Here is a 22198-nt window from a genome sequence, read left to right as displayed (position 1 = left end):
TGAAATCAAATTAAAAGCTCATCGACTGTGATTTACGACTACGGCAAAACGTACCACGAGGACACATTTGCACGACACCATTCTGTCACCTCGGATGCATTTTTTTTGTTAACACGAACATTTTACAATCAGCTCCCCACAGAACAGTAAAGATTGTGATTTTCCCTTATGGCCCAATACATGAGTCTTAGTACATGTGCTTTAGTCTACAAAGAGCATACATACAGTTAAAAAAAAATCTATAAGTGCCATTAGTTATATGGGCATGCATGCTTTATCACTGCTTTGAGGAGCCTTTATTTTGAATGCATGCATTATCATTTTTATATTAACCTGTGCATTGCCACAACTGCATGATTCCTCTGGCACGAACTGTAAAAATAGAAACTATATGACAACGTGTTTTAACCGGTTTTGACAAATTAACTGCTAAAAGCAAAGCGTCGTACTGTCTTATTGCAGAAGCCCAGTGTGTTAGGTTGCAGAGAACAGAGAGAAGTCACATTAAATGTCTGTAGAAAAGTCTTCACACTCACATTTGCTATACTTGTAAAGACATTTATATGACCAAAAATAATATATATATATATATATATATATATATATATATATATATATATATATATATATATATATATATATATATATATATATATATATATATATATATATATATATATATATATATGTCTCAATAACGTCACATTTAACCATTTCACATCACCACTTAGTCAACTTCCTGCCCACTATTCATCTCTGTCACACTTGCTGTTATCCTGTGAGTCACTTTTCTTTTGTATTCTCACCCAGTAACAATGACAAAAAAAAAAAAAAAAGATTTGCGGTTATTCATCAGGAGTTGAATTGGAGATGAGAAAGAGAGAGACGGATAAAGATTGAGTAAGAGCAGGGAAGAGAGAGGGAGGTCTGTACAGGGAAATGCGAGTGTTGCTTTTGGTTTCATTTGGCCTTCTCAGCTGCTGGAGTGACAGTGACTGGCTCCGTCTGGACCCCGGCCTCTGAGGAGTTACGTCTCTGACCCTGAAATATAAAGGGGAAACCAACAATCATAAATGTTTGTTCATGACAGTCTCTGCTGCATTAGTCTTTTCTTTAAAGAGACATGGAAGCCCAGTCTTTGGCACTAGTAGTGTGGAACTTTTTCTAACTTCTAAAGTAGCTCCTAACTCTAAGTTTATCTGTACAAATCAAACCCAGCAAAACAATTTTCAGGGTCTGTAACACTGTCTGTGCACTGTACTGTGAAGAAGGGCCCCACGCCTTTAGTTACTTAACGAGCATCTGCTGCCATCTAGTGGAGGTGAAGCTGCAACAATATTTTCCAGGCAGGGCTGCAGGGAAAGAGATTGTCTCCTTACCAGATTTTTAAAGAACAAGTGGATGGAGTTCCTCTTCTCCAGTTTCTTGGGCACACTGGCCGGTTCATCTCCAGCTTGCGGGGCCGCTGAAGCTGGTTTGTTATCCGCGGCCGCCTCTGACGACTTGGCCGCTGCTTTCGGTTCCTCCTTGGTCTTGGCTGTCTGAGCTGCCTCTGCTGCTGCAGCTGGGGCGGGGGTCGCCTTTTTGGGATCAGCAGTCTGGAAGTGTTGCGACGCATAATGAAACTGAATTATTTCAGTCCTGCAGTTTCTATAATATCTTATGTGCTCAGATGGATTTTGAGATGACATCAGATGTCAGATTTCAAGTGACATTAAAGTGACTGGTTGTTAGGATCCAGCGTGTCTTAGTGAAATGACCACAGAAGCACTGATGTAATTTGTTATGATTCTCACATGTAATAACAAAAGGGCAAAAATAATAATACTTAGAGCAGGTTTTAATTCCAGATGTAATCGATGAAATTACTCTGGTTAATGATTATCTCATCTCAAGAGGTCATTTTTCTGTATTTACCACTCCAGCTGTTCTCCTGAGGAGCCGAACTCCACTTGTGGAGGCCGCCTGGACTTTTGCAGTCATGTGGTCTAACAGTTCCTCAAATTCACATGCATCTGTTACTTTCTGTTGGCTAATCTCACCAGAATTCACACTAATGTAAGATATTCTAAAGACCCATAAAAGCGTGGGTGAAGGGGTCCTTACTTTAGGCTTGAAGAGAGACATGAAGGAGGATTTTGAGGCTGGTTTCTTTTCTTCCTGAACAGCGGGTGGCGGCTCTGGCTTTGCAGCAGCCTCCAAGGTGCTGGCTTTTGAGGGGTCCACCTTCTTTAATAAAAAAAGAGCAGAGAATACACTTCATGAGCTATTTATGCATTAAATGCATGACCATCGTTGAAGCTGACAGGGTGTAGGAAGGAGCTGCTGTGAAGTAAAAGAAGAGGTAATGGGGGGAGTCTGATAAGAAGCGGCCCCTGTAAGAATAAAGAAGCCCACACCGTCATGCACGAAAAGTAAAGAAAGTGATTGTCTGTAAAAGGAAAAGACAGAAAGATCATAGTGAAGGGAATGTATCTCCACTGAAGATGAGGCTCTTCTCCTGGAGAGGAATAGTTTGATACGTTGGGAAATGTGCTTTCTTGTAAAGATTTGAGAAGATTGATACCATTTTGATACCTGTTTAATATGACGCCTGATACGGTTAGCCTAGAAGAATGGAAATGGGAAAAAGCTAGCCTGGCTCTGTCAAAAAGTAATTAAATTGATATTATATTTTGTTATTTCAATCAGTACAAAGTCATAATGGATGGTGGAAAGTTAATAAAACAAAACACTGTGGTTTTGCAGAATATAACGTGTTAATTGGTGAGTTTCAGAGGTGGTGGTAGGCAGAATTGGCTACCCAGGCTAGCTGTTTCCCCTTTATTCCAGTCTTTATGCTAAGCTAGGCTAACCTGCCTCATACCTAATAAACAAGATATGAGAGTGGATTAGATTATCAAATCTACTGGAACTCTCTTTAGATTTCCCAACGCGTCCTTTGATTTACTTCATCTTCTACTACTGGCTGTGGTGCCTCTTCCACCATCTGCAGGAGAGGAAACATAACTTGTTTTCCCATCGATTCAAATGCTGAGTGAAATGCGACAAATCATCGGCTGACTCAAACAAACAGAAATAGGTGATACAATGTAAAGTGAATCAAAAACAGCAAATGCCAAATTGCATGTGTGTTAATTGAAATGAACGAAAGGTCATATGTGGTGCAGCATTATAATTGGTACATCTGTATTAACATTGTGTCAGAGGCGCCTGTAGAGTGAAGAACATGGAGAATTCGAGCGCTTCCTGCTCATTTACCTGCTGTTGCTTCGCCACCTCCTCGGCTGTCTCATGAGGTTCAACACTTTTCTCACTCTGAGCAGGTGCAAATGAATCAGAACATGTAAAAATAAACCTATGTGACTCAGAACGTGGAGATGTGATACACTGTAGTAAAGATCAAATGATTATTCCACTTCCCGAAAATCACCCAAAGAGTGAGACCTCTCCTTTGATTTACCTGGACTTCTACAACTGGTTCTGGCACCTCCACTGGTGTCTCCTGCAGAGCAAAACTACTTTATATTCTGAGATGCAAATTAGGATAGACATTTGAAAAAGCTGTAGTTCACTCTCTGTTACGAATATCCTTAAAAAGATGATTCAAAGCAAGACCCTGCTGTAGTGTGCATACATTTATGTAACATCTCCTGAGAGGAGTGAGCAGACTCTCTGGTTTACCTGTACTTCTGTTTCTACTGCAGGCTTTGGTGCGTCCTTGATTGTCTGCAGGACAGTGAAGGGGTTTTTGTTGTTAGTTGAAGCCAGCAAGACAGAAAGAAGAAGCAGAGGAAGGTCTTAACATGTTAGCATGGTAAAGAGCACTAATATAAACTGGCTAAAGGAACAGTTAGACATCTTGGGAAAGGCTTTCTTGTTGAGAGTTAGACGAGAGGATCAATACGACTCTTGTCTATATGGAGCAAAAGTCAGGAAGTCATTAGCTTAGCTTAGCTTAGCTCAGCTTAGCTTAGCATAAAGACTGAGCGCAGGGGGAAACTATGAGCCTGGTTCATGAATAATTGTTGTTCACACTGAGAAGGAATTAACTGACAGTGTAGATTAAACAAACTGTAAAGCTGAAGGGGTTTCCTCTTTTGCCCTTTGTTCTAGTCTTTATGCTAAGCTAAGCTAATTGCCTCCAGACTTGTGCTCCAAACTCTGCTCACAGACATGAGAGTGGTCTTGATCGTCTCATCTGACTCCAGGAAAGTGAGAAAGTAGGCAAAATGAAATCTAAATGAATCTTTATCGAAATTGAAATGTTGGTAATATAATGTATCATGGAGAAATGGACGGTGGTAGAAACATTGGTGGTAATATGAGACTTTCTTCCAGTTTCAGAACAGTTTAAATACTACTTTCCAAAATTGCAGTTCCAATTTTGAAACAGCAATTCAGTTTCTTCCACCTCCAGACAAATCAGCGCTTGTTCGGTTAGTGACGGGATGAGCCGTGGTTAGTTTGAGGATACGGTCATCTACTGTACCGCTGCTGCAGTCTTGGCTCCACTTGCTGAGGCGCCCTTGCCTTTGGATGCCTTGAGACCTAGCAGTACCTCGAATTCACATACAGTATGTTTCACTCTATAGTATGTTCCTATGTATATCTTAAAGACTGTGGAAGATGCATTCACTGAGAGTCTACATAAAGAACCATCCCACCTGTGTTTGCAGTTTATTTACCTTTGGGCGGAAGAATTTGCTCAGAGTATCTTTGGCTGATTTTCCTTTTGAGGACTCGGGTTCCTTCGCAGCGGCTTTTGGTTCTTCTTTCGGTGTGGGTTTTACAGGTTTGGCAGCTGGCTCCCCTTTGATTTCCATTTTCGGCGGCTCTGGAGGAGGTGGTGGTGGGATTGACATTCCTTTGGGTGCTGCAGGCGGCTCCGACACTTGTGCAACCTTTTCAAGAGAGCATGTGTTAAAATAATGCTTTGCTGTGGAAAACCATCTGTCCACACAGACAGAGAGGATACACAAAGGAATTTAAGATAAAGATAAATGCAAAGCAGTGATCAGGTTTTCATCTTACATAAATTATTGAAATTGAATTAGTATGTAGAATGCAACGTTAGCAGAAGAAATATCGCTACTGTTACACAAATTTAAACACTTAATGGGCAATTTGCTCACAGTAGTAATTGCAGCTGGTTGGGCCTCCTTCTGGGACTATTTGGCAACAGAAAGAGGAAGCAGTTAGAGATGAAGTTAAACTGTAGCAAACAAATGTCGACAAAAAGCAATCTTAAAAAAATGAAATGAACTTGTAATGGAACCTCAGTTCAAGCAGAAACAGAAACTAACAGGAACAGATGCCAGCTAGCAACCTGCAAAAACTAAATTTGCCATAGGAAATGGGGATATATAATTAAGACTATACAGTATTATGTAGAATTTATAAGTATGTTTAAGTAAATTATCAGCTATAATCACCCCGTAACATTACCGAGATCTCTCATAAAGCTCTGTAAACCAAAATAAGACCAATATAAAACTGTATATTGAAGGAAAATCAAACAAGAACACCATAACCATCTGAAATAACCCCACAGAGATTCATAAATCATGTTATGTAATTTCATGTAATGCTTCATGTTCGTATGTTCACCTGGTCTTTTGTGGCATCTGGAGCAGCTGTTTCCTTTTTGGATGTTTTAGTGGGAGTCACCTGTGCAACAAGGGAAGGACAATGACCGGTCTCCATTAGCTTTCATTCATGCAGCACAGAAAACAAGATTAACAACAACCAAGCTTGTCCTCCAAATGTTAAATCTGTATGTGAAGTTATAATAAAGGTGCAGTGTAAAACTTTGAGAATCATCAGCATATATAGCTGATGTAACAGCAACTGAAAATACATTATTGAGATAAAACAGAAGCCTTTCATGAATGCAGACATAGGCCTTTATGATAAGCTAACTGAGGCACAGAGTGCACACTGAGGTCCCTGACAGAGCACATACAGTACATGCGCTGTCATTGTGACAGCCATTGTGCTCCGGAGATGGCGTAGGCCTGCCCTCGCTCTATCTTCACAAATCTCAACTTCCAACTGCACAGGCCTCCCTTGTGAGCTCACACTATGGGTTGAACAATAGGCCACCACATTCCCGCATGTTCAAAGACTTGATTAGCATGAGGCTAGGGCCATGGTAACTCTTTAAAACAGCATGAGTCCAAAAGACAGCACGATGATGAGGGAATACAATAGCTGCTTGTCGTAGGTTTTCCATCTGGCTCGGTCATAGTGGCAGATTTAGTTATAGATACGTCCATTAAGCTCTGTTTTACACAAACCTCAATGCAGAATAATAATAATAATATTAATTTAAAAAAGTCAATAATTCAGTCAGTCAATAGCACAATTTAGACACAAAGTCGTAAGTGAATTTATCATCAGCGATCTCAACTTTATCAGGCAAATTACTGCCTTTCTTCAGTGAAGCTTGAAGTAAAAATCAGAACACACATTAATTAATTTCTGTTGTTTAATCAGCTGTTTTCCTTCAGTTATAATTGAAGATAATGAGGGCTGATTTGTTTTTGCACTTTAAATCACAGCAATTCTGTGGTTAATTTTACCCAAGTAATCTGATTTTACAAGAGTAGCGATTACAAATATCAAGTTCACACGAAGCGCACTTCATTTCTAAAATCGTGTCACTTACTAGTGTTTTGAAGAAGTTCATAACTGGATTCTCTTCTGGGTTACTGTCCTCTTGGTTTTCCGCAGGATCACTGTTTCCGTCCTCAGTTTCGGGAGCTTTATCTTCCTCTGGACCCTGGCCTGGAGTCACACTTTCCGGCTCCGGTAACGACTCTGCTTCTTGCTTTAGGTTAGCTGTCTCCTATACACCATCACAAAGAATCAGCCTTTGAGAATTATGTTAGAGCAGCGGCGCTGATACGCAAGCAGTGAGTGTCTTAATCGCAGCATTGAGATGGGAGCACAATTCCAACCATGCCTCTGCCTACTCGGGGCATTGTCAACAATCACCCTTTTATTAATGTTTGTGTCCCACCCCTCACTCATTGATATTCAACAATGTGTGAGAGTTATGCCCTGAGAAATGTCAGGAAACTCAAATACCTTGCTGTGTCCTGATGGTGAATATCTTTAAACTGAGCAAACCTGACTTTAAGATCATTTTTACTGGATCTGTTTACTGCAGTTTTCAGAACTTTAGGAAGAACGGCATTTAGATTGTGGGACACATATTAACTACTGGATTATTAGCATGCATAGTAGTAGTATATTGGCTCATTATTAGTCATTATAAAACACTTATAAATGCCGTATTCTAAATTACCTTATTCTACAACTCTTAGGACTTCAAGGAGCTTTTTCTTAAATAGGGAAGGAAGTTGTTAGACCTTGTATGGGCCTTGTAAGGCGACAGTGCCACAAGAACAGTTACTCTACTTTAAAAGTGCATTATGTGGTTTTGGGGATGATATTTTAATCAGAAGAGAAAGATCTTCATTGGCTGATTTTTATGCCCACGCAAACTAAACAAGTAAACTCTTTGTTTTCATGGCTGAATAAACTGAACACACAAACTGACCTTAAAGGACAACACAACTTCATACTTAATACCTTCCACCTTTCTAGCTTCAAAGAATGTTCTGGGGACTTTGGTTTCCTCTGAGAATAGCTCATGGAAATTACTAATATTTAAGATAAGTATAATTTCCTTATCAATACCATAAATATTAAAATTATGAGTTTGAACCTCTTCTTTGAAATGACATAGTTCCCCTTTAATAACACCTAATCAATATTGTCCATTGTTATGCAACGAAACACAAAACTACCAAAGTTGACAGTGTCTATATAACTCTAAATTAAGTCTGTCTATCTGTCTATTATCTAATGTTAATATCTGTTCCCCATTTTAAAGTGAGGTGTGGTTAATGTGCAACAACCCCCCACATTGCTATCAGTAAGCTGTAGGCAGGATGTTATTGAGGGAAAACTCTAAGCTAACGGCCTAGAATATGTGTATGCAGAAGAAGGCATGACTAAGCACTTTATAATGCCTAACACAGAGCTTATATGTGATTTATATGGATCCTAATAAGCAGCTAGTAAATGGTTAAAGGGTATCACTACCAATTATATACAGTTAAGTGTGTTAGCAGGTCTTGGGTTGTACTACTGTATATGTAATATATATATATATATATATATATATATATATATATATATATATATATATATATATATATATATATATATATATATATATATATATATATATATATATATAGTCTTTTGTGGCTCCAAAGGAAGCTGCATATAATCTGATAAATTGCCTCCAGTCATGTCACTCAGTGGCTAAATTGCATTGTGGGTATTGTAGGCACAAGGGTTTAAAAAAGTAATAAGACTGCAAGAAAGACAATGTCTCTTGATCATTTGTTTTAAAACTGTCTAAGAGTGTTAGAGAATGCAATTCTGCCAACATTACCCACAATGCAACTTACTGACTGACATCACTGGATGGTATTTATCAGCTTACACGCAGCTTCCTCATGAGCCACAAAAGGATTTATACAACTTTGTTTTATTACCACACACACAATAGTACACTCTAAGACCTGAAAACACACAAATTGGTGGAGCTACCCTTTAATATTGTTCCCTAATAAAAAGTGTTATCCAGTTTCAAGTCTGGCCTGAGTAAATTGTCATATTGTCACTACTATTTTCCTCTAAAAGCAGACCCAAAGAATGCAAATAAATCATTTACACAGTCTTGAACGAGTGCAACATTTTTCAGTGTTTTCATTCATCATTTTATTGAAAAATGTTTAAATACTTTACATTGTGTTTTTTTTTTGTTGATGATATATAAAAAGAAGCACTTTGCAGTATTAAAAAACAAAAATCATTGCACAATCCAGTTGCAATTACGACTACATATCAATTAAACACATGAGGTGGACTGATATTTTTCTCAATACAAACTCTTGCGGACAATACCTTTAACATTTCAATGCCGTTCTTCCTTTGGAGCCACTTTAATGGTAACAGTTATACTGCATCCCAGGAAAGACATGTTTAAACCATCAAGCCTATATGCTGATTCTTCAACAATGGATGCACACGCTGACTGCAACCTCGCAAGTAAAGTTTCCATGTCTGAACTTGTGATGGTTGTATCGTCAGTCATCTCTGCACTTCGTGTTGAATCTGTCGAGTTCACACCTGAAATACTGTCCACCTTCTCCTCAGTGTCTCCTTCTGTGAAGATCTTTGGTGCTAAACTAGAGTTCTTGTGAACGGCAGCTAGAATGTCATGAGAATGAAATGATTCTTGGATTTTCTCCTCTGTTTGTTTTATATCGGTTGTCTCGATGATGACCACTAGCGGTGGAGGCTCAAGAAGGCTCACACTCTCATCCACAGGCTCCTCAGAAAGTACATGACTGGAAGAAGTTAGTTCTTCCACAACACCCACAGATGGGCTGACGTTCCCCCCCATGACCTCCTGGAATGAAACACGAGGCTGAGACTCTCTGATGGTGACTGCTTGTGGCACAACTGCAGGTTCCTCCACTATGTTCTCTGAAGTCACTTCAACAACTGATTCTAGGTTGTTTTTGTACACCTCAGTGGTTGCACCTTCTTCACATGGGCTTGGATTGTTGTCTGCAGGCTCCTCTGAGATCACAGGGATTTGTTTGGGTGTCTCAGCTTGTGTCAAACCATCTTCAGATACTTCAGTTTTTTCTTCAGCTGGTTCCTCTTCTTGCAGGCAAATGGCATCATCCTGCGCAGGCTCTTGAGAAGTGATAGCGCCTTCTTCAATGATTTCTTCTACAATGGTCTCAAGAACAGCTTCAACACACTCTGCTACGGCCTCATCTGAGGTGGTAATGTGGGAATCTTCGGTGTTCCCATAAGCGACAGCTAAAATGTCAACAGAGTTATCTGATTCACAAACTTTACCTCCATTTTTAGGGATTGCTACTTGCGCTTGGTCCTCAAGAAGGCTCACATTCTCCAAAATGGGCTCCGCAGAAATGACAGGGTTGGAATCAGTTGGTTCTTTGAGAGCAACAAGAGCTGGGGTAAATTTCTCCTCTACAAATTCTTCTTGGAAGTGAAAGCAAGGTTTAGGCTCTCCTGTTGCGTCCATCTGCGGCACATCGGCAGGTTTCTCAGCCTTGTTTTCAGTGACTACAAGCTTCTCTGAATTCACTCCACCAGCCGATTCTAGTAAGCTCTCCATCAGCTCAGTGGTAACATCTTCTCCACAGGGGCTTGGATTCTCTTCAACAGGTGCCTCAAAGATTAGAGGAATTTCTTTGGGTGTTTCAGCTTGTGCCAAAACATATTCAGATACCACAGTGTTTTCTTCAGTGGGTTCGGGAGAACTAGCAATCTGGGTAACTTCTTCTTCATTGGATGAAGCTTGAACAGTTGTGTCCTCCTCAACATTTTCTGGCTTTGTTACTTCTTTCTTCATCTCCTCAGCAGCTGTCTCTCTTGACTCCTCTGGAATGGTAACGTTTGCTTCTTGTTCTCCGGAGAGTGGTGCAAAAGGTCTCGCAGCAATGACCTCCTCTTCCAGGGTAATGTCATTTTTTACTGCAGGCTCCTGAGGAGTGACAGCATCCTCTGTAATGATTTCCTCTACGATGGTCTCAAGAACAGCTTCAAAACACTCTGCTGCAGCCTCATTTGAAGTGGCAATTTGAGAATCCCCAGAGTTCTCATCAATGGCTGCCACAACATCATGAGAATGATTTGATTCATGGATTAGCTCAGCTGTAATTTCATCTTCAATTGTCTTCAGGATTACCACTCGCTCTTGTGGCACAAGAGGGCTCACACTCTCCTCCAAAGGCTCCTCAGAAATAACATGACTGGAATCAGTTGGCTCTTCAACAGCAACCACAGATGGGGAACCATTCTCCACTACAGGTTCTTCTTGGAGTGCAGCACAATGCTCAGACTCTCCTGTAGCGTCCATCTGTGGCACATCTGCAAGTGCCTCAATGATGTTTTCAGTGACTACAAGCCTCTCGGAAATCGCTTCAACAACTGATTCTAGTATGTTCACCAACACCTCAGTGGTTGCATCTTCTTCATATGGGCTCTCTTCTGCAGGTTCCTCTGAGATTACAGCTTCTTCATTCATCTCCTTAGCCGCTGACTCAATTGGCTCCCCTGGTACGGTAACATTTGCTTGTCGTTCTCCAGAAAGAGGCACAAAGGTTGTTGCAGCGATGAGCTCCTCTTCAAACAGGGATCCATTATCCACTGCAGACTGCTGGGGAGCGATGGCACAGAGTTCGAGATATTGAGAGAGGGCATCAATTGCTGCCTCTGGTATCATCTCAGCATCGTCTTTGACAACGACAGGCCTTGGTTCTGCTTTTCCAACTGTTACCTCTGGTTCCTCGTCAGCTGTCATACCTTTGCAAACCTCGGTTTTCTCATCTGGAGTAATAACTTTCGGAATGGACTCGGGCTTGACTTCATCAGCAGGAGCATTTAAAGCATCTTGGGGAATTTCCTCAGTGGTAATAAGCTCATTGGAAGGAGCCTCCACAATGATTGCTTCCTTGTTCATTGTTGATACATCCTCGACCGCAACAGCCTCGTCAATGGTGACCCCTTCATAGGAATATTCCTTCATTATTATAACTACAGGCACAAGAGGGACACACTGTTCTCTTTCAGGCATGTCTTTGTGTGCTGGTGGAGGATTTGGCTCTTCGCAAACATCCTCTGAGATTATTTCCATCATCGTAGTCGCTGGCTCATCGTCCAGGGAGGCAACACCATTTGCTTTCTCTGCCTCTGGAGTGACAACATTAGTTTGAGCTTCAGTGGTTTCAATCAGCACTACATCAGCTGATATGTCTCTGGTTCCTTCGCCATTGCCTTCGGTAATTACTTCATCCACACTGGGCTCTGACATGTTTACAGCAGCAAAATCAGTGGATTCAGAAACAGCAGCAAAAACAGCCTCAACACAATCCGCCACCACTTTTGGAAGGCTGGAGATCTCCAGCGTCACAGTTTCCTCAAAAATGTTTTCTTCTACGAAAGCTTCACCCTCTTTAATGAACTCTGGCTCTGCAGCAACTTCTGGCCCAGTTTCTTGAACTCGCTCTTCCTCAGGATTGTAGTTTTCGATGTGGGTGATTTCAGAATTGTCGGTAACGTCCACCCGCTCCGCTCTGAACACTAAATTCTCACATATAATGTTCTCCATGACGACCTCTTCAATGATGATCCCAGCTGTCTGGTTCTCTCTGGGTTCCTCATCAGCAGTCTCTTCAACCGCTTCTTCAGCGATGACAACGGATTCATTTAGCCGATCTTCTTCAGTTGCTGCCACAACCTCTTCCACTGTGGCCTCGGTATTAGTGGTTGTATCATCATCACCATCTTCACCCGTTTGCGTTGAAATATCTGCTTCGGTCCTTCTGTCCGTTTGTGTTGACATTTCGGCTTTTTGACGTAGATACTCAAAGTCCTCCCTGTGCTCAGCGACGATCACGGTGGCAGCAAATTCGTCTCCACTTGAGCCCGACTCCTTTATCATAAAAATCAACATTCATGTTTAGATCAAATATAGTTGCACAGTAATTTGGGATGCATGATAACCATGTGCTCTACATTGTAATGTCTGCAGTAAATAATTAATTTAAAACAGCTTTTAAGTTGTCAGAGTTTTTGATTATTAAATTCACCTGGCTGTGTTGTTGTATTGGATTGCTTTATTTTGTAATGTGTTTTCTGCGCCATATATATGAAGGAGTTGGACACTTTTCAATCATCCTGACCAAAAACTAAACACAAAAAACCTGAAACTAACATTAAAATCTGTTGTTCAGAACCAGTTTAAGTCAAAACTGAAGTCGGTGAATTAACAACACCTAAATATTTTAAAATCATGTGGTATATATTGCATGGATGGTGTGTCACAGTGCATTTTTGGGACTTCAGGATGTTTGGAGGGCTGTTTGTTTCTCACTGATGTCATTGTTCCACATTTACAGACATGATTTATGTCTCTTTTTTGCTACATGTTTGTGGGAGGGTTTATGTACAGCTATGAAAATCTACTCTAATTCAAGTGACTTCAGAAAAGTGGCAGGTAGATTGTTTAAGAGATTCTTCTTCTTATTATTATTATTATTACTATTATGTTATTAGTAATAAGGGATAATATTTTTCTATGTCAACAAATCCCTTAAAAAGACTATTTCTGACTTTCTGATTTCTGACTTCCCTACCCTCCTGTCTTTACCACCTACTAACCAGGACATTTCTGTCAATAGGACAGAACAAGAACAGTGAAGCTCTACGGCACAGAGGTGATCTATATCAGGATTTTGCAGGCAGCATCTGTAAGAATCAGTGAATTGTTGCTTGCTTGAAAAAAATACAGAATAAAGCATTTATTAATGTGTGATTTTAAAAAAAATCAACACACAGTAAGGAGTGCACTCACCAGCTGTGGGTCAGTGGCAGGAGGACCTGCATCCATTTGATCTTCGCCTGACTTCTCTGTTTCCTGAACACTCTTGACATCAGCTGGAGGTTCTGCTTTCTTTTTGAACATTTTGCCAAAAAGACGACCTTTTTCCTCCTTACTTTTCTTGACCTCCTCCTTCTGGATGGTGGTTTCAGGGATTTTGGAAATGACTGCCGCCTCAACAGGTTGACACTGTGCTTCGATTACAACATAATCAGGCTCGGTTGATTCAGTGGAATGGTTTAAGGAGGGGGCCCCGCCATTTTGATGGATTACTGTCTCACCTTTAACTGCAAAAAAAAGAGGAGCCCCTTATCAAAATGTGAACAGGATAGTTGCACTAATTCTCAAAATGGGAGATTTAAATCTGTGATCACAGAACCTGAATTGGTAGTTTTCGTTTTCATGGGACAGATTACACTGTAAATTTTTTTGATATCGCCAAATGTTCCCAACAAACTGAAGTCCAGAGACGTTCACAGTCGTCACTATGATTGTGCATGCACCATTTAACTCACGCATAGTTGTGCAATGCATCATCAAGTAAACGCAGGCTAGTTGATGTGAGAAAGTGACATTATCTTTATCTGCTGCGTCAACATTAGCTGGTTAGACAAACTCGAGTGGCAGCGGGAATCCTTGACGCCGCAAAGCACACCGTGACAGGATAAACAGCGTCTTCTGTCAATGTCTTAGACTACGCCTACAGTTTACATTGGAAGACTCCTGACATTGTCCAGCTGGGAGTCACTGTGTTTACAGAGCATTATAGGAGTCCAAAGGACTGAGCCAACATGGACATGGAAAGATCTGATGTGCAATTTTTTTTTTCCCCATAAAACAAGACGCTACAGGCCTACGGCAAAATAAAAGAACAATTAAGACAAGTCAGATCTGCACTTATCGTTTACTAATCTGATAGTGCCACTGTTTGGATTTATATATCACACATTAACACAATCATGTTTGACTTCACAAGAATACACACAAAAAAAAAAAAAAAAAGAAAAAAAAAGCTGACTCACCATCAATCTCTAATCCATTCGATGTGACGTTTGCAGAAACGACGTTCGCGGATCCGTTTTCATGCTTCTCAGGAACTGTCCCATTCTATAACACATACGTTAATATTGAGTGTTGTCAAAAGTATCAAAATATCAGTACATAGTTTTACAGTATCAATACTTTAGTTTTCGCTGCATTCTTTTCCTTCTCTTCTCCAACAGCTATTGACACATGATCCGCTGTGGCACCTGCTTAATCCCATGTCAGAAAGTAAATTAACTAAGATGCTGTTGCACATTACACAAACCTTATTATGTTATCCCCCCCAAGAGTTGTGCCAGAAATGGTGTTGAGTATAGATATTTTTCAAGGTATTGTGTCAAGGTTAGAAATGTCAGTATCATGACAACACTAATATAATAATGAGATAGCCCTGAACCTTCCAAACCTTTAGTCCAAGACAGACGATCATCTACTTTTCAACATGAATCTTGCTCCGGCTTCAGGAGCCACATGATTTTTATTGTGCAATTCCTCTCATGTTACCTGGGTCGCCTCTTTGTTCTTGGAATTCTCATTCCCCATTTTTCCCAGCTGAGCCCTACAGACACAGGCGTTTAGCTCAGATTCAACTGAAAGAAATTAAACAACAGAAACATACTTTTGTTTAGCTGCATCGTAAAAGCAGAGGCACAAACCGTTTTATGTGACTACAAACTGTCTTAACTTCATGTGTCATTCGAAGATCTTACCTTGTCACACTTCTCAGCAAGTCAAGCGAGTGATATCCTCCTTAAGAAAAACATGTGTCTGTCACTCTGTCAGTGAGATGGATTTGCTGCTCCTGCCCAACTGTGTATATAGGCTATTGTTAACAGGCTACTTTATGTGTGCTTTAAAAATGGGTGGGACTGTTTTCAGGTGATCAATTGGATTTCCTCCAGTGGACAGCCCGCCGTCCGCCCAACAGAGCGCTGGTGCTCTTAGCAGAGGCACATGATTAGCTCACAGTAATCTCTCTTGTCTGAAAATGCTCCGACGACATCAGAATTTAAGTTACGCTCCACTCAGTCACACTTTGATAAGGCGGTGCAGGGCCTGTTTGTTGACAGATGTAGCTGTTATGTAGCAGGATGTGGATTAAGGATATCGGCCTGGCACGCCTCCGCACTGTCAAAACAAAAATAAATATGTTAGCACTTACGACCATCGTTTATTAACCTGGTTATTTTGGTTCTGAAGGGAAAACTTTGAAGCGTTACATTAATTTCAGGTGCTGCTTTTTATATCAGAGCATGTTGATCGAGGATTTTTTAAAGGGGCATTATGTAGTTTTGGGGAAGAAATTTGAATCAGAAGAGAATTATTTATGTCTTAACAAACTGAATGAACATACTGACCTTAAAGGACAACACAATTTCATACTGTTTTCATCCTTTGGACTCTGCCACTGTTCGAACTTCAAACAGTGTTGTGGCGACCTTATTTTCTTCTTGGAACAGCTTGATTATTCATTGTTATTACCTCCTTGATATTGCAAATATTACAATTCTGACATTAATTTTCACCATAAGTACAAAGTGCCCCTTTAAAGATTTAGATTGAGAGTTTGTTGATAAAAATCACTTAGAATATCAACTGTTTTGCTTTGATTATCTGATTTTTAAAAAGCTTTTTTTGTGTGTGTTGCAAAGAATGTGTATCTGCTTCATTATCACGGTTAATCAAGACGAACAAAGCGCTCTGTAATTGAATCATCTGTCTTTAAAGGATCCCACTGAGTCGTGTTCAAATGTCTGTGAGGGGCCTGTCAGTCCGGCTGGCTTTAAACACTTCCACAGTATCTGTCTCTGAGGAGGGAGGGGGGCCTTCAGTGCATCAATACAAATGGTTCTGTTTAAGAGACGTTCAGGGATCAATGGTAAACTAACTTTAGTTCATCTGCTGATCTCTTCCTGCCTTTGTTTCTTGCATCTTTTACTGATAACTTGTTCCTTTTGTGAGCTGACAAAAAGCTCCTTAACACAACATTTTAGTTTTTATTCTCCGGAGCCCTTGAGCACAAACTGATCTGATGGAGTTGCACCATAAACAGCTGCAGATGAACATTGCGTGTAAAAACTGAGAATCGAGTGCATTATGACGAGGCCTGGAATCCACGAGCACAATGTCCCGATTGTCGCCTATAGCCTGCACATTGAGGTGGGAGTTGGATTCCCCTGGTTTGGACAGTGCACTTCTGACTTCATGCAAAGGCCTGCAGCTGAGAGACCTCAAGCAAACTCTTCATGATGGACCAACGCGTGGCAGCCCACTAGTTTTATTGGTGACAAAAACACGAGTCGGAGGGAAGAGCAGAGAGTTAAACTAAGGTCAGAATGATCTCTCAAGGTTATATCCTGCTGCGAGTGCTGCACAGCATCACATACCCCTGTCTGTGTTGTGGCACTGATGGCTTCTGCAAGCCTGTCTGAATCAGATTAAACGCACTTTAGCTTTGCAGATGAATTTATGCAAATATTTGATCTTGGGTGCAGTTCTGTTTGCTGTAGAAATATTTACAGAGGCGCAGTTCCGGTTTAATATTACAACTCGTTTGACATATTGTGAGCAGCCCTGCACACTTTTCTTTGAGATGAATAATCATACAGGATGAATTCACACTTGTGGAGAAAAGAGATAAAACGTGTTAGCTTAGTGTGTGTGTTGAAATCAAGCAGAGTCACGTTCAGGGTCACATTTGAGGCCATGATACATTACCTGACTTGGTTTTTAAAGCATGTGTTGGATCGATGGACACCCTCATTGTACTATTGGATGGAGAAAATTGAAAAATATTAAGTTAAATACTCGTTCTTAAGGTAAAACTCGAGGCTTTCCTGTCCGCTAGGTGGCAGTGTGGCCATATCGTCGTGTTGAGTCCCGCTGTCTTTGTGCAGTCGAGGAAGCCAAGATGGCCGCCACCATGAAGGGACCTGTAGTAAGTTTAAATCACAAAGAAATTCTATTTTGTCTTCGAGCCACTTCGTCGCTGTTTCATGTCGGTGTGCAGTTAAAACAAAACAGTTGAGATATAAGTGTGCGAGGAAAAAAACCCCACAGTTGCTTCTTGTGTTAGTGAGATTTAACGGTTAAAGTCGTGGTCACACCCTCGTGCAGCTCACGTTAATGATAGCCGCAAGCTACCGCTACATGCTAGCTAGCTAACGCACTATCATAGCCGGGTTTATTCAGACTCTAGATGACAGAGAGACCCGAGACTGCACCAGGTGGTGGCGATCATAGCTAGTAGTACGTGGGATGTGATGTTTGACAAACACTACTCTAACTGTCGACTATAGCCAGAAGACGGTTTGCTATGTTCGGTTCAACTGACGTTAGCTGCTTGTCAGTGTAATCAGTTTCCTCCCTGTTTGCAGGCAGTTGAAGATGTGAATGTGACGTTTGAGGATCAGCAGAAGATCAATAAATTCGCCAGGAACACGAGTCGGGTGACGGAGCTGAAGAATGAAATAGAGGCAAAGAAAGTAAGCAGTCACATCACACCACACTGAGGGCTCATTGTGTGGTCAGCTGTGATCAACAACTGTTATGAACAGTCATGGTGGATGGGATCAATCACTGTGTTCATATCTGACACTCCAGCTGTGATACTGTGACTCCTAACTGACTGACATAAGATAATATTGCTAGCAGTCTATCACAAAGGCCTGACTGTCATGAGGATTCATATGATCTGTTTTTGTTGAATGATTTCAAAGAGGTGTTAAAGTAATTGTAATGTTGGAGAATTTATCTTGTGGTGCATTGGATTGATATTTAGTCTCCCAATCTTACTGAGTCTACATTACATAGCTTAACATGATCAAATTCATCAGAGCGACAGTGGATCTCAACATGGTCGAACATACGGCAAGAAATTCAGCTGGATAAAAATACTGTGAGATTTGTTTTTTGTCACACCCATCCAGAAACGACAAACAGTGTTGTGGTGATGCTTGTTTGAGACTTTTCAGTGGTCTGCCTTTGTCTCTGCACAGAAATCGCTGCAGAACTTACAGGATGCCAGTGATGACCTCATGATGTTAGACGACGACACTCTGTTGATCCCCTATCAAATCGGCAATGTCTTTGTCAGCCACTCGCAGGAAGAAACACAAGAGATGCTGGAGGCTGCAAAGGTAGGTTTTCTGAAATACCTTCATCTACTCTTTAGACGTGTTATCATCAGTGAGAGAACCCCTCCAGATAAAGGACTGTTGAGCAAAATTTAACACAACATGATCAATGCAAAATTATTATCTATAATAATAACTGTTACAAAAATACAGAGGGTAAGACTGTAAATACCGTTATTGGTTCACTCAGTTGTTGTTTTCTTTCAACTTACTCTCATCATATTTAAAACAAAGTAATGTCAGATCAGAAACTGTTAAACTTCTGTCTCTTACTGATATAGGACATTTTTGTTTGTGTTTGGAAGAAGAATAAAGCTGTGCCTTCCTGGCACTTGCTTTAGATGTCTTTTATTTTCAACAAATACATTTTTTTTTTACAGTAAGTTGTAGCGATCTTCTATTGTGTGTGAGACTAATAAAACATGTTCATGAACTTATAGATGTGTTCCTGTCATGTGCTGAAAAACTGGATGCCTTTTTGATAATCAGTTTGTTCTGAGAAGTCTCTTCAATGCATCAAATTATAACTTATATTTTCTGCTTGGGATTTGATGGAGAGAGCTGCCAAAATGAAATAATAAAGTTAAAATGTACTCAAAACTCCAACCAGTGACTTCATGGAGTCATTACTGTTTGCCTACTAACCTCAGGGTGACAACAGTCAGAGCGTGATAGCGATCTTCTCAGCGAACTCTCAGCCAATGTAGAAGTTTGGTTTTAACTTAACGTGCACTGAACGTTGTTCCAGAGCACTGTAAACGTGAGCACATTTCCAAAGCATTCCACAGCACCACTCCGCCCCCCAGGCTGGTTCACAGTCAGGCCTCTGTGTCTGATGGCATTGTTTGGCCAGATGGCAGGTGACACATAAGGGGCATGTGAGATCCTCCTCGGTGCACCTTTGGGAGACGAGCCAGGTAGTATAAGGGCTTTATAGCCACTAAAACATAGCAAGGGCAGACATTGACCACAAGGGACTTCAGATTAGATCTTGCCCCTCCCGTCTGTCTCTTCAGGATCTTCCTATTTGTCCTTGTGTTTGCTGCTGTTTCATCACCCAGCCAAGCACCCTGCGCAGGCCGGTACTGATTGATGCAGCACTGTCTGCTACACACACTGAATGACAAATATGCTGAGAACAGCTCACTTTTCAACTCATAAACTACTGATTATAATTCTGTGCAGGCTGATATGCATTCTGATGTATTTTTTTTTACTGTATCTGCCATTAAAGTGTGAGTTTCTGAGTCATCTAGTAGGAACACTGTATTAAAACGTGTTAAAGAAAATGTCCTGCTACATATGTAGATACTGTAGTGGTTGTCATGTAATTTGAGTTTCCATGTTCTGTGATCAGGAAGCACTGGAGCAGGAGGTCAAGGGCCTTGAGGAGCGAGTATCTGCGATACAGCAAGTGCTGGGTGACCTGAAGGTCCAGCTCTACGCCAAGTTTGGTAACAACATTAACCTGGAGGCAGACGAAAGCTGAGCAGTGAAATGGACATTGACAGCTGCCCTGACGTGGACTTTCTTTTTGCTCTCGTGTCGGATTCACGGAGCGTTTGCCAAACGAAACATCAAGTAGGACTCCGCTTGAATGGCTTAGATTTGCAGCTTTTGGCTTCTTTTTACACTCACGTGATGTATCTGTCGTCAGTTTAAACTTGGCAAACAAACAAATTCACAAGGACAACAAAGGTAAAGATTTGGAGATTAAATAAATGCACATAATCTGAACACATTTCAATCGGTCTGTTATTTAATGTTTTTTCTCCCTCTGCTGTTCAAACTGAAGTTAAAAAAAAAAAAGAACTTGTCTCATCTCTGAAGTGACTCTGTTTGACTACCATTCAATGTACTGTGTCTCTCGTTGTCACATCAGTGTGCTATGCTGTCTCTGCATTAAGTCTTTCCAGGTTTTCAATCTGCTTGACCTTAATTTAGACTTTTGTTGTTGTCCTTCTGGAGAATGTAACAATATTTTTGTCATTTTAAGACCATTGTCTGCTGCTGATAATTACAAAATAGAAGAGTATTTCAAAGAGCAGTGAACTTTGAATTAGTCAGACATGAAGTACAAGAATATGAATTTGAAGCAAATATCAAAATGTCCTAGCAAAATATTAAATTACAACCACACGACGTAAAAAATTAATAAAATGCTTAGATGTTAACACAACAGGAATATCAAGGACAGGGAAAATGGTCGAGGTCATGTACATATATCAATAAGTCAGTGACCTATGCACAATACATCCTTATCTTAACTATTGTGTCAGACTTAAATACATCAAACCATGCTGGTGAAATTCGTACCTCCTGTTTCTGATCAACATGTTTACAAAATGCAAAAAAAACAAAGGAAAAGCTGAAATATTTAGAGAAAATGAATCTGATTAGAGACGGAGTGACTGAGCTACGTGTGTCAAAGATTTTCAGAGTGTTTACGTGTCTCTTCTTAATCTGTGGAAATATTGTTTCAGTCATGCCTCAGAGTAAAGGTGTTATAATTAGGAAGGCTGGAAAGAAACACAAACTATGACAGACTGAGACAAACTGGGCTTCAGTCTTGAAGTGAAGATTTTAAGTCAAACTGAAATTTCAGTGTGTTTTATTCCTTTTAGAATCCAGACGGGGACACTTTTGATTAGGATTTCAACCCATATATTACTGCATGGATGGAAGAAGTATAGAAATCCTTTCTACCAATATAAAGTACAAAAGTGCTGCATTTAAAGCGCTTCGCTACAAAAGTGCAAGTCATGGCAAAAGGTATTGTTCTTTGGAAAAAATAGCATAGACTGACTTATTATTACTTATGTAAGTTATGTATGTAAGTTGTTCATACTAATTCATCAACCAAAAGTAAAGCTTGTGTAAGTTACTCAATTTATTTCCACCCATAAAGCACTACAAATATCGGGGGAACTGTTGTTATAAAACTGACTGCTTTGGGTCTTTGATAGTTGACAAACCTGACAAGAGGCCCCAACTTCACACATTCTGTTTTTAATGTCATTCTGACATCTATCTGATTTAACTGATTCCAACAAATACCTTTTAGCCCTCCTAAATGTTTTTTTTTTTTTTTTAATCCAGGCAAATCAGTTCACTTCCTGAAAGTTTTCCCCTCACAGTTCTTTTTGTAACTGATTATTCAGCAAGCTAACAAAATCTCACATGGCTCAGATAAACTGATGATTAGAGGAGACGGCAGATCAAAAGCTTGAGAGCAAAGGGAGGAAAACGACTTCCTGTGCACCAATTAGACTCAGGATTTGTGATTCTTGACAAAATGTTAAAACATGTAGTACATGATTAATTTTGAATTTGTCTTTGCACAAGTGCAACAAAACACAAAGCAACAGATTAATGGATAAAGACAGTTGTGCTGGCAAGATTTTAAATATTGTGGAGGCCTATTCCAAACATGCAAACTAACATAAGATTCAGTCAAGAACAAACATATGAGGAAAATGATAATAGACCAACAATTAACGTATCCAAAAAG

At 40.3% G+C, this 22198-nt stretch overlaps 2 protein-coding genes across 5 annotated transcripts; one reads left to right on the top strand and one right to left on the bottom strand.

Moving 5' to 3' along the window:
• Positions 1–667: 667 nt before the first annotated feature.
• On the bottom strand, positions 668–17406 carry bcas1 (brain enriched myelin associated protein 1). 3 transcript variants are annotated; one of them, XM_037102955.1, is made up of 16 exons: positions 17270–17406; positions 15262–15679; positions 15056–15141; positions 14530–14614; positions 13481–13794; positions 6671–6850; positions 5611–5670; positions 5136–5171; positions 4689–4904; positions 3685–3729; positions 3464–3505; positions 3262–3318; positions 2951–2989; positions 2107–2229; positions 1380–1598; positions 668–1041 (listed from the first exon to the last, which is right to left on the bottom strand). In XM_037102955.1, the coding sequence occupies exons 3-16, from the start codon at positions 15092–15094 to the stop codon at positions 961–963; spliced, it is 1536 nt and encodes a 511-aa protein (XP_036958850.1). In that variant the 5' UTR covers positions 15095–15141; positions 15262–15679; positions 17270–17406; the 3' UTR covers positions 668–960. The 3 variants fall into 3 exon arrangements, with proteins under 3 accessions (XP_036958850.1, XP_036958851.1, XP_036958853.1); XM_037102956.1 differs by lacking the exon at positions 5136–5171; XM_037102958.1 differs by lacking the exons at positions 2951–2989; positions 3262–3318; positions 3464–3505; positions 3685–3729.
• Positions 17339–20512, top strand: pfdn4 (prefoldin subunit 4). 2 transcript variants are annotated; one of them, XM_037102963.1, is made up of 4 exons: positions 17339–17489; positions 17929–18036; positions 18550–18690; positions 20045–20512. In XM_037102963.1, the coding sequence occupies exons 1-4, from the start codon at positions 17463–17465 to the stop codon at positions 20174–20176; spliced, it is 408 nt and encodes a 135-aa protein (XP_036958858.1). In that variant the 5' UTR covers positions 17339–17462; the 3' UTR covers positions 20177–20512. The 2 variants fall into 2 exon arrangements, with proteins under 2 accessions (XP_036958858.1, XP_036958859.1); XM_037102964.1 differs by lacking the exon at positions 17339–17489 and adding an exon at positions 17533–17553.
• The last annotated feature ends 1686 nt before the right edge of the window (positions 20513–22198 follow it).

The sequence above is a fragment of the Acanthopagrus latus genome, chromosome 7 (genome assembly GCF_904848185.1).
Source record: "Acanthopagrus latus isolate v.2019 chromosome 7, fAcaLat1.1, whole genome shotgun sequence".
NCBI classification, from domain to species: Eukaryota; Metazoa; Chordata; class Actinopteri; order Spariformes; family Sparidae; genus Acanthopagrus; species Acanthopagrus latus.
This window is presented reverse-complemented; position numbering and strand designations above follow the sequence as displayed.

Bases quoted from the DNA above. Each gene is read 5' to 3' on its own strand.
- bcas1 (XM_037102955.1), bottom strand. From the start codon at position 15,094: ATGGGGAATGAGAATTCCAAGAACAAAGAGGCGACCCAG. The intron at 14,615-15,055 runs GTAACATGAGAG...TATGTGTTATAG, and splicing joins AGAACAAAGAGGCGACCCAG to AATGGGACAGTTCCTGAGAA. The intron at 1,042-1,379 runs GTAAGGAGACAA...TTTATATTTCAG, and splicing joins ACTTGTTCTTTAAAAATCTG to GGTCAGAGACGTAACTCCTC.
- pfdn4 (XM_037102963.1), top strand. From the start codon at position 17,463: ATGGCCGCCACCATGAAGGGACCTGTA. The intron at 17,490-17,928 runs GTAAGTTTAAAT...CCCTGTTTGCAG, and splicing joins CCACCATGAAGGGACCTGTA to GCAGTTGAAGATGTGAATGT. The intron at 18,037-18,549 runs GTAAGCAGTCAC...GTCTCTGCACAG, and splicing joins ATGAAATAGAGGCAAAGAAA to AAATCGCTGCAGAACTTACA.